Source organism: Lycium barbarum, chromosome 4, assembly GCF_019175385.1.
Source record: "Lycium barbarum isolate Lr01 chromosome 4, ASM1917538v2, whole genome shotgun sequence".
Lineage (NCBI taxonomy): Eukaryota > Viridiplantae > Streptophyta > Magnoliopsida > Solanales > Solanaceae > Lycium > Lycium barbarum.
Window position 1 is genome coordinate 24,833,777 of NC_083340.1, and position 12,441 is coordinate 24,846,217.

Here is a 12,441-nt window from a genome sequence, read left to right on the forward strand (position 1 = left end):
GTTGCTTGTTAGGAAAAGGTGTTTGCATGGTTTCCTGATGAGGACTTGTACAGCAATAGCACCTAGAAACTATAACAATCCTCATCCTTATTAAATTATCATCTGTAGGAATTATCCATTTCCATAGTTTCCATAGAAAAAATGAAATCTTGAAAGGAATTCCTTTCCTCCACAAATGTTTAAAATCATCCTGAACATGCCCCTTCTGTCTTAAGATTTCCCAAGCACTGTTCCCAGTAAATTTTCCTGTGCTTGTTGGCATCCACCAAGGTCTGTCCCATACCCCATTAAGCTGCTCTATATGAATTTTAGACTTGATGTGCTCTACAATATCTGCTGGAAATTTTGCTGTAAAACTCCATCTTTCCACCTACCTTCCTCAATCAATTCTGAAACATCACCCATGGATTCATTAATTGGATAGTTATTGGGTACCACATAGTGTAATCTACTGTGTAATATAACACATATTTTATATTATATTCCGTGTATTTCATTTTAATCCAATAAATCAAACATCTATCAATAGAAACCTATTACCTAAATAATCCCTTATTATTTAAGCCTGCATAAAATTCTCACATTATAAACCCAATATAACCCATTCCCACACCAAATTACCCTTCAAAAACTTCCCTCAATGCCAAAGTCTTCACAAAATATCCTCAACGTCAAGGAAAGAAAAGGACAGAAATATGTAGAATTGTAAATGGCAAATTTCCACCATGCAAATTAACGTATGTTCTGGTTTCAATGAAAGACTTGGACTACTAGTGGACTGACCTGGTATTCAATTAAAATTGGGTCGTCAAATGTTTTCTAGCCAAATTACTTGATGTGGATAATTTTATAACATAAATTATCTTGATATTTATTTCTTTATTTTCCAATTTCCTTATATGCGAATGTAAATAAAACTTAATTTAATAGTTATGTTCAGGGCTAATTACTCGCTCACTACCTATTTTTGGTGGAGCTTCAGCTTAATAATATGTAACTAGTGCTAACTAATTATAACATAAGTGCAGGGGCGGAGCTATAGTTATATAGGGGGGTTCGGCCGAACCCCCCAGGTTTTTCGTAGACCCTGTATTTGTATTAGAAAAATTAGTAAATATAGATAATATTTACTTGCAAACCCCCATATATAAGCAAGCAAATGGTTCAGTGGCTGGGTAGTGCCTAGCGAAGTACTATCCCACTCGTGATGCAGGTTCGAATCCTGCTAGCACCCATTGCTTTCTTTTTTGTTTTCTTTGATATAAAGCACTGCTTTCTTTTTTCCCTTTTTTTTTTTTAAATAAGGCCCCAAAAGGGGTTGATTTTATTGATATTAAAACAAAGGGTCCACAAGACAAAAAAAACAAAACATAAAGCAAAAAAAACAAAAGGGAAAGAGCAGTTCAACGAACCACAAAAAAATGAAATCTAAATCTATAGAAATTCTCCCATCTAAGCTCAGCTATTTGAGTTTCTTTCTTCAAGCTACTCCAGATCGGTACCCATTTAGCTCGAATGTTGCAGCTGAAGAACCCATTTTGCGTTTGTGTCATCCAGATTGTGCAAATATCCAGTACTGTATCCATTGTTATCTTCAATTTCCTCTTGTTTCTCTTTGAAATTGTTGTCTTATCCAGCAATTGTTGTTCCCTTGTTGTTTGTTGTAGCTCCGAATTCCTGAATTTGACATGTATCAGTATGATATTTATCTACATGTATGATATTTATCTGCATATAAATTGTACCAACATAGAGTGCAATATGTTTCCTGAAATGAATGAGAAGTATGGTCTTGGAAAGTCGAAGCGTAAAAGCTTAAGTGTTATATATTCTCATCATTTGCGTGTGGAAGTTTTTTATGCTGTTATTGATTTGCAACTTTCAGAGCTTAACAATCGTTTTAGTGAAGTGAATACTGATCTACTTCTTGGCATGGCTAGTTTGAGTCCCGAGAATTCTCTTGCAAATTATGATAAAAATAGGATCATGAAGCTTGCTACTTATTATCCAAATGAGTTCGGTGCTTCCAAGCTTGATGATCTTAGTTTTGATCTTGACAATTATATTTACTATGTGAGAGAAGTGGACAAAGCTTTTTCAAATTTGAAAGGACTTGGAGATCTTTCGATGGCGTTGGTTAAATCAAATATGCACAAGACATGGGGACTTATTTATTTGCTTGTGAAGTTAAGCTTGATATTACCTGTGGCTACTGCAACAGTGGAAAGAGCTTTTTCCTCAATGAAGTTTATTAAAAATGGCTTGCGAAGTAGAATTAGTGATGGCTTTTTGAATGATTGTTTAGTTTATTATATAGAGGATGAAGTATTTGAAAGTGTACCTAATGATGCGATCATTGATCGTTTTCAAAAGATGACAACTCGTCGAGTGCAATTGTAATGATAATGCTTATATTTATGTAGTGTATAAGTAGTTTGTCGCCTTTTTGAATATATTAAATACCGATACTTATTCGTTAGTTTAACGGTTGTTATACATTAGCTTGAGGTCGTTGTCCTGTCTTATGATTCGAACCCCTAGACTTGAAATCCTGGCTCTGCCTCTGCATAAGTGCCTAATTGCTACTTAAACAATTAGATGTATATTCTGGTCTGATTCCAGTGACCATCTGTCAGACAAAAGAGAGACCCCATTGATTTGGACTACTAGTGGAGTGACCTGGTCGTAAATTATAATTAGGTTAAAGGTTCTCTAGCCTATCACTTTGCATGATAAGGTTTGTATCAGACATTTTCGGTTTATTTTTTATTTTTTTAAAATTATGTGTGTTTTCAAGTGTCCATTACGTAGATAAGTTAAACCTCTTAAAATATGTAGCTTTTTTTTTACTATATGTATTAGCTTCAATAAGTCATAAAACCTCAGATTTTTTCCAATTCAGGTTGATGTGTGAAATGACATATTTTAAAGAGTTAACTTAATCACCAAATAAACGCTTGAGAAAACGCGCAAAAGTTTTTTCAAAATTTGAATCGAAAGTGTCTAATAATATGTATTTATGTGCTCAATTTGAATAAATTGTAATACGATTGTCTAAAAAAAAAGGGGGGGAAAAGGATATATATGGCCGGGCAGGTGAAACTTATTCCACCTGGTGGCCAAAGTCCTTCTAAACCCAAATTATACCCACTAAACTAATTTCATCCATTAGCCAAAACTTAAATAAGACAATTCTCAAATAAAAATACAAATACAAAAATGTTTGAGGCGATTTTTATATATAATATGTGTCATTTGTGTATAAAATATGTATTAGTACCTATCTGTAATGTATATAAACTGTATAAAATATGAATCACTAAGGTATGTACCATTTTTGTATATAATGTGTATCATTTGTGTATATAATGTGTATTAGCACAGTGCAACTGCCCTGTATAGAATAGAACATTGTATCATTTTTGTATATAATATGTATCATTTTTGTATAGAAAGTGTATATATAATTCTAGCATGTGTATATAAATTGTATCAGTCTTGTATAGAAAGTATACCATACGTACAAAAATTGTATTATAGAAACCGTATCATTGTGGTATATAATATGTATCACTATCGTATATGTAAAAAAAATCATATAATTATTGCATAATATGTGTATAATAAATGTATAATTAACGTATAATTTATGTATAATAAATGTATGATTAATTCCGGCATATGTATATAAACTGTATAATTCTTGTATATAAAGTGTATATATAATGCAAACATATGTACATATGTTGTAGCATCCCTTTAGTCGCGACTTAGTCGCCACAAAAAGTCTTTTTTTTTAAAGTGCCTGGGCTGTTGGGCCGGCTAACCTTGACATTATTTTGGACCGTCCGACTATTTTTTGGCATTAATTTGGGCCGACCAGACACCTAGTGAAATTAAACCCAAAAAGTAATTAAATGTAGGATTAGTTTGGCTGAAAAAAATTACTGAGAAATTTAAGGGGGTTGCAGATGTATTATGCCGAATTATTTCAAATTAAATGATATAGCGTTCAAGGTAATCTTCCAAAGAAATCCCTCACCTCTCTCCGCCTTGAAAACGATTGAAGATTGGTCAATAACGGGTGACGCTAAAGCTAACTAAAAGTGAAAATACTAAAAAGAAAAAGAAAAATAGAATTGTGAAGACTTGAAGTCGTCTACCCGCAGCATTGACTTGTTCTTCTTTTTTAAGTATAAAAATGTGGGTTGATCCTATAATAAATTAAAAAGTGTCAAGAAGGAGAACACATAACAAAAACCTACAAAATTCTACTTTGAGATTTATTCTATGGCTTGGATAAATAAACATATTCCTCCATGTTTATTTTTGGTGTATTTTGGCTATTACTACTTAATAGTAGTGCCTATTCTTGGAGAAAAACTCTCAGCATCACCCCATTTTCAGGTGGTTAATGTCAGCTCGTTGAAGCCAAACCTTACTGCCAGAGGTCTAGCTCAGGTAAAAATCAATTTTTATATACAGTAAATTATTCTTAATTGGGACACATGTCCCATTTGCACGTGTCTAATGATTTGGAGTCCCTGGAACATCATACTCCCTCTGTACTATATATGACACTTTTTTTTTTTAAGTCAGTTAAAAAAAAAACATAACACTTTTCTATATTTAGAAAAATTTAATGTTAGGAGATGATTTACCGTCACAAAAATATGTAAGACTTATTTTGGACAAAAAATTTCACAAGTTTTCCTTCTCTTTTTAAATTCCGTACTCAGTCAAACATCTTCATATAAAACCATATATGACCATCTTTCCTTTTTAGTCAATAAAAAAAGAATGACATTTTTATAAATTTGGAAAAATTTAACGTTAGGAGATGATTTACCGCCATAAAAACATGTAAGACCTGTTTTGAACAACAAATTTCAAAAGATTTCATTCCTTTTTAAAACTTCATGCTCAGTCAAACACCCTCATATAAAATGGTCGGAGGGGGTACTATGTGTGTGTATATGATATAGTTAGATTAAAGGTCCGCATAGCTAGCGAGATTAAGCTCGAATGTCACTGCGTGCAAAGACGTATCTAGCCTTGTATGATGGGTTCAATTGAACCCCAAACTTTTGATGCGGAGCATAAATTTATGTGTAAATATGAATTTATAACTTAAAAAATATACTGGGTTCAATGCTAAAAATCTTAAGGCTGAACCCACAGAATTTAAATTGTGGATCCGCTTCTGACTGCGTTCGTGACGAAGGCAAGATTTTCACTAAGCAAATTAAGTAAACACACGTGAAGTCAAGAAAATTACTATTTATGTATATGTAGAGAAAAACAAAAAAATTTGACCTTATATACACAGGGTTTGAATGAGCCCCCTTTCGGCAGGCAATGGCGTCATGCCCTCCATTTTAGATTGTCACATAGATATCAGTTAGTTTGAGCTAAAATCTTGCGCCAAATATCAACAACATAACCAGTGTAATCCTGCGCCAAATATCAAGCTCGAATAAATTTTGGCACAACGTAAACTGTAGCTATATATTTGACTTATTCATTTAATTATATCAATTTGCTTTGATTAGTGTTGATGTGATTATGGTTTCGTATAGGTCCAACAATTGGATCGCAGAAATTGGAAATCGTGTCCAGATATGGACCTTGCTTTCCAAATGCTAAAACTCCAACATCCGATCAACTCCTGAATTGGGATCAAGTTAGAGTTCGTTCAATCAATAATAAAAGACTTAAAAGTCCACTTGGTCCCATTAATGAAGGCAATTATGATCATGGATACTATATTGTAAAGATAGGTCTTGGCACACCACGAAAAGACTATAACTTAATGGTGGATACTGGTAGCCAAAAGACTTGGGTACGTTGCAAATCTTGCACCAAAGGTTGTAAGTCAGACAATCCTTTGTATGATCCTTCAAAATCATCGACATATACAACTAATAGAACTTTGTGCAAAGGTCCATTTGGAGTCGATTATGGTGATAAATCCTCTACAAAAGGCATCTGGGGATGTGATACTCTCACTGTAGATGATCATGATCTTGGTGCAGTAATGAACTTCCGATTTGGTTGTGGCCATGAAATGTTGGGTCGCGATAACTTTGGTGATGCAGCTGGAGTACTTGGACTTGGCAGAGGGGATTCCTCTTTGCTATCTCAAAGTGCTAAATCAATGCAAATGTTTAGCTATTATATCCCATTAACAAGTAGCCTTAAGGGAAATCTATATTTTGGGGACAAAGCGAAAGCGCAATCTAACACTTGTTCAACCCAATTTACACTGTTGGTACAAGGGATTAACGAATCAGTAAACTACTATCTCGACCTAGTTGGTATAAGTGTAGCTGGAAAGAAACTCAAAGTGCCATCGACAACATTTACTTCTCGAGGAACAGTTATAGACAGTGGAACGGTCATCACTCAATTGCCACAAGTGGTATACTCTGCACTTCGTGCTGAGTTTAGAAAACACATGTCGAATTACCCATTATTATCAGAAAAAGTCGATGGGATTCTGGACACCTGCTACAGCATTGAAGACATTGATCAAGTTGTTTTCCCCGTGATAACATTCCATTTTGGAAAAAGAAGTACTATTGATGTGACTTTGTCAACCTAGGGAATTATATGGACTCCACATGATAATAAAACAGCAATAATGTGCTTGGCTTTTGCTACAGCAGCGGATTTCATCATTATTGGTAACGTTCAACAGCGTGGATTGAATGTGATCTATGATTTGGAAGGGAAAAGAATTGGATTTGGCAGTAATTGTGCTAGCTAGCTGATCAGAGCCAGAGCCAGAGCCAAAGCCAAATGTTTGTTTTTCATGTTTTTAGCGTAAGTACTTGTGTAATCATTTTAATTGTTATTTATATAATAACAACTTGTTGTAGCTGACCGCTTCTTTTGAAGGGTAAAAACTTACTTTCATCGGATGTTTACACCAAATTAACTAATAAATGTATGAAATGTGTTTGTACGTAAACTGCTCTTTCTTCGACATATTGATATGATTTAAGCACCTCTGGAAAGGTTACATATGCCAATTGAATGCTCTAACTTCCCTCAATTTATTACCCATTGGCTTTTAATCGCGACTGAATCAATGAAATCAAGGCCAATGAGAATAATTACTACTGCTCAAGCACAGGAAATGACACAAAAAAGAAGGTAAACGAAGGTTCTGTTCGACTGTCAGGTAAACGAAATCAAGTCACCTTACATCATGTCCTTTATGTGCCTTATTTACGTTGCAACTTACTCTCCGTCCCCCAACTTACTGATAATTTTCATACTATTGTCTCTTTTAATTCTTATATGTGTGCTATTCAGGACCCACTGAAGGAGCTGATTGGAACGGGAGTTAGGAGGGACGGACTATACTATTTTAGCAAACCGGACGTGGTGCAACATGTGTCTACTGTCGTGGCAACGTTCGCATTGGAATTGTGGCATCGACGATTGGGGCATCCTTCCGAGAGAGTAATTAAGTTGCTTCCTCATGTCAATAGTGATAAGAGTAGTTTACCAAAGGATTGTGAAGTGTGTTTACGTGCTAAGCATCCTAGAGACAAATTTCCTTTAAGTGATAATAATGCATCTAGAATATTTGAGAAAATACATTGTGATTTGTGGGGCCCATATCGCCATGTTTCCTCGTGTGGAGCTCGTTATTTTTTAACAATTGTTGATGATTTTTCCCGAGCTGTTTGGATTTACTTGTTGGTTGATAAAACAGAAGTGTTTCCGATATTTATAGCTTTTGTTGCTATGGTTGATCGACAATTTAACCAAACAATTAAAGTTGTACAAAGTGATAATGGTACCGAATTTAATTGTTTGATCGATTATTTTTCCGCCACTAGTATTTTGTTTCAAACCTCTTGTGTGGGTACTTCGCAACAGAATGGGAGGGTAGAGAGGAAGCATAAACATGTGTTGAATGTTGCGAGGGCTCTAAGATTTCAGGCCAATTTGCCTATTTTTTTCTAGGGTGAATGTGTTCTTGCTGCATCTCATCTCATAAATCGTACTCCCACACCCAAATTGGAAAATAAAACACCTTTTGAAATTTTATTCAATAAACCTCCTTCTTTTGATGCTATTCGTACTTTTGGGTGTTTGTGCTTTGCTCATAATCAAAAAACTCAGGGTGACAAATTTGCTAGTCGGAGCAGAAAGTATTTGTTTGTGGGATATCCATTTGGTAAGAAGGGGTGGCAGTTGATTGATCTTGATACGAAGGAATTTTTTGTCTCTCGTGATGTAAAGTTTGTGGAGGATGTGTTTCCTTTTGCTTGTCCGGAAGATTTTAATATTTCGTCTAGTTTTTTTGATGAGGGTGCTGAAATTGATCGTGATTTTATGGTGTACGGGGATGAATTAGGGGGCGAAGTTGATAGTTCGGAGGCTGCCGAGCAGCAGCCGCAAACCACTGCCCAACCAGCGACTGTCCAGCCCGCTGGGAACCCAGCGCCAGCTGGCAGCAAGGCTGAGTGGCTGCCAACAGCCACTGCACAGCCCGCTGGCAGCGGGGGGGGGGGGGGGGGGGCAGCAATACCATACTCCAGTCACGAATGTGGAAGGTGGCTTGGGGCGTGATTTTAGGGAGAAATTTCCCTCTATTGTGCTTCGTGATTATGTGACACACTTAGTTTTTGCTAATAGTCCGTCCCCTACAACTCCTGTTAACAATCAATCCTCAGGTACTCCCTATCCTTTGTCACACTATATTAATTGTGATAATTTTTCTGTAAATTATCGTAAGTTTCTTGCAGTTATTATTTCGGGTAAGGATCCTAAGACCTTCAAAGAAGCCATGAAACACGAAGGTTGGAGACATTCAATGAAAGAAGAGATACGTGCATTGGAAGACAATGGTACATGGACTTTGGAACATCTTCCTCTAGGTAAGAAAGCACTTGGTAATCAATGGGTGTACAAGACCAAGTTTTTGTCAAATGGAGTTGTGGAACGACTCAAATCGCGCTTGGTTGTGTTGGGAAATCATCAATAAGCGGGGATTGACTACAATGAAATTTTTGCTCTGGTTGCCAAGATGACTACTGTTCGAGCCTTCTTAGCCATTGCAGCATCCAAAAATTAGGAACTTCACCAAATGGATGTTCATAATGCCTTTTTACACGGTGACCTTGATGAGGAGGTGTATATGAAGCTCCCTCCCGGGTTTGAAAGTCCAGATCCTACGTTGGTGTGTCGTTTGCGCAAATCGCTGTATGGGTTGAAGCAGACCCCTAGATGTTGGTTTGCAAAATTGGTGACTGCTTTGAAAGGGTACGGTTTCCTTCAATCTTATTCTGATTATTCTCTTTTTACATTTACTAGAGGGAATATTCAGATTAATATCTTGGTTTATGTTGATGATCTTATTATTTCTGGGAATGATTCCGCTGCACTTGCAACTTTTAAAGCCTATTTGAGTGATTGTTTCAAAATGAAAGACCTTGGGTCTCTCAAATATTTTTTGGGTATTGAAGTAGCTCGTAGTTCATCAGGGTTGTTTTTGTGTCAACGCAAGTATACTCTGGATATTATCTCTGAAGCAGGATTGTTAGGTGCAAAGCCAAGTGGGTTCCCTATTGAGCAAAATCATAAATTTGGCCTTGCAAATGGAGATTTGTTGTCGGATCCGGAGGTCTACCGTAGATTAGTCGGGAGTTTAATTTATTTAGGGGTCACTTGATCGGACTTGGCATATATTGTTCATATTTTGTCTCAATTCATGCAAGAACCCCCGATTGAACATTGGGAAGCGGCCTTACGATTGGTCCGTTATTTGAAAGGCACACTAGGACAGAGTATTTTGTTACGTGCCAACAGTGAGTTGACTTTGCAGGAATGGTGTGATTCTGATTTGGCGGCTTGTCTTCTTACTCGTCGTTCGTTTCTAGGTCGGCTAGTATTTCTAGGTCGACTAGTATTTCTAGGTCAAACTCCCATCTCTTGGAAGACAAAGAAGCAGCACACAGTTTCTAGATCTTCTGCAGAGGCTGAATATAGGTCCATGGCTGCGATCACTTGTGAGTTGAAGTGGCTGAGAGGTCTGTTGTTGATTTTAGGTATACAACATCCCAAGGCGATCAAATTGTTTTGTGATAGTCAGTCCGCTTTGCACATCGCAAATCCGGTTTTCCATGAACGAACAAAGCACATTGAGGTAGATTGTCACTTTGTTCGTGATGCAATTAATGAAGGTTTTATTTCTCTGTCACACGTTTTAACATCTTCACAATTGGCAGATATTTTTACCAAAGCTCTCGGCAAAACTCAGTTTGACTTCTTGCTTTCCAAGTTGGGCATTTTTTATTCCCATGCTCCAACTTGAGGGGGGTATTGCAGTATAATATCTTGATATTATTTGGTAGCATATTTGTAGGGAAATAATTACCATTTATTAGTTAGTTTCCTTGTTTCACTGGGATCTTAGTTTCCTTGTTTCACTAGGGTTCAAGATTGTATCCTATATATATTCTCTCTTGGTGAATGAATGGAACAAGTCAAGATTGTATAGTTTCTACAAAGTCAGACAATCCTTTGTATGATCCTTCAAAATCATCGACATATACAACTAATAGAACTTCGTGCAAAGATACATTTAGAGTCGATTATGTTGATAAATCCACTACAAATGGTAGTTGGGGATGTGATACTCTCACTGTAGATGATCATGATCTTGGTACAATAATGAACTTCCGATTTGGTTGTGGCCAAGAAAATGTGGATCGCGAAAGCTTTGGTGGTGCAGCTGGAATACTTGGACTTGGCAGAGGGGATTCCTCTTTGCTATCTCAAAGTGCTAAATCAATGCAAATGTTCAGCTATTATATCCCATTAACAAGTAGCCTTAAGGGAAATCTATATTTTAGGACAAAGCGAAAACGCAATCTAACACTTCTTCAACCCAATTTACACCGTTGGTATAAGGGATTAACGAATCAGTAAACTACTATCTCGACCTAGTTGGTATAAGTGTAGCTGGAAAGAAACTCAAAGTGCCATCGACAATATTTACTTCTCGAGGAACAGTTATAGACAGTGGAACGGTCATCACTCAATTGCCATAAGTGGTATACTCTGCACTTCGTGCTGAGTTTAGAAAACACATGATTACCCATTATTATCAGAAAAAGTCGATGGGCTTCTGGACACCTGCTACAGCATTGAAGACGTTGATCAAGTTGTTTTCCCAGTGATAACATTCCATTTTGGAAAAAGAAGTACTATTGATGTGACTTTGTCAACCCAGGGAATTATATGGACTCCACATGTTAATAAAAAAGCAATAATGTGCTTGGCTTTTGCTACAGCAGCGGATGTCAGCATTATTGGTAACGTTCAACAACGTGGATTGAATGTGATCTATGATTTGGAAGGGAAAAGAATTGGATTTGGCAGTAATTGTGCTAGCTAGCTGATCAGAGCCAGAGCCAGAGCCAAAGCCAAATGTTTGTTTTTCATGTTTTTAGCGTAAGTACTTGTGTAATCATTTTAATTGTTATTTATATAATAGCAACTTGTTGTAGCTGACCGCTTCTTTTGAAGGGTCAAAACTTACTTTCATCGGATGTTTACACCAAATTAATTAATAAATGTATGAAATGTGTTTGTACGTAAACTGCTCTTTCTTCGACATATTGATATGATTTAAGCACCTCTGGAAAGGTTACATATACCAATTGAATGCTCAACTTCCCTCAATTTATTACCCACTGGCTTTTAATCGCGACTGAATCAATGAAATCAAGGCCAATGAGAATAATTACTATTGCTCAAGCACAGGAAATGACACAAAAAAGAAGGTAAACGAAAGAGGGTAGATTTCCATAATTAAATTAGATGTATCTATTGGTTGCAATGGCTTGTTTTAAAGCGAATATTATTCCCTTTTCTTTTTTCATTCTATTAAATTCAATCTCCTTCAACATGCATATGCCATCTGTCAATAGAACAAACTCCATTTGTTATGTTGAGGCCTAATGATAAGAAGTTAGAGCTCAACTTTCACCAATTAATGTCGAGCAATTTGCACGATTGCCTTATTCGGGGATGGTCTTTAATTTTTGGCCTTCAAATTGGTGGTCTTTGATTTTTGTCCTTCGCTAGAATCCCTTGGTTTCGGGTTCGAACTCCCGTTCAGTCAAAAATTAAAAAAAATCGCAAGACAGATTTTTGACTTATGCCTGAAGGCAAAACTCTACCTTAAGGTAGATGTTTGCAATAAGGCAATTTTTTTTTTTTAACTTAGTTGGAATTTTGCAAAACTCTGCCTTAAGGCCTAACTTTGCTACAGAACTCTGTCCTCCGTTTTTTTTTAATTACTGAGCCGGGGTTCGAACCCAAACCTCATGGTATTAAGCGAAAGACAAAAATTAAAGACCATCAATTTGAGAGACAAAAATTAAAGGGGTCATTTGCACGATTACCCTTTGGCTA

General features: G+C 36.3%; 1 protein-coding gene and 2 pseudogenes across 1 annotated transcript; all 3 read left to right on the forward strand.

The window, feature by feature from the left end:
- Positions 1–1,773: 1,773 nt before the first annotated feature.
- LOC132637309 (uncharacterized) lies at positions 1,774–2,400 on the forward strand. The gene has a single exon (XM_060354421.1). The coding sequence runs from the start codon at positions 1,774–1,776 to the stop codon at positions 2,398–2,400; it is 627 nt and encodes a 208-aa protein (XP_060210404.1).
- A 1,844-nt stretch (positions 2,401–4,244) lies between these two features.
- Positions 4,245–7,731, forward strand: LOC132638296 (aspartyl protease family protein At5g10770-like; annotated as a pseudogene).
- LOC132637310 (aspartyl protease family protein At5g10770-like) lies at positions 7,094–11,419 on the forward strand (annotated as a pseudogene).
- The last annotated feature ends 1,022 nt before the right edge of the window (positions 11,420–12,441 follow it).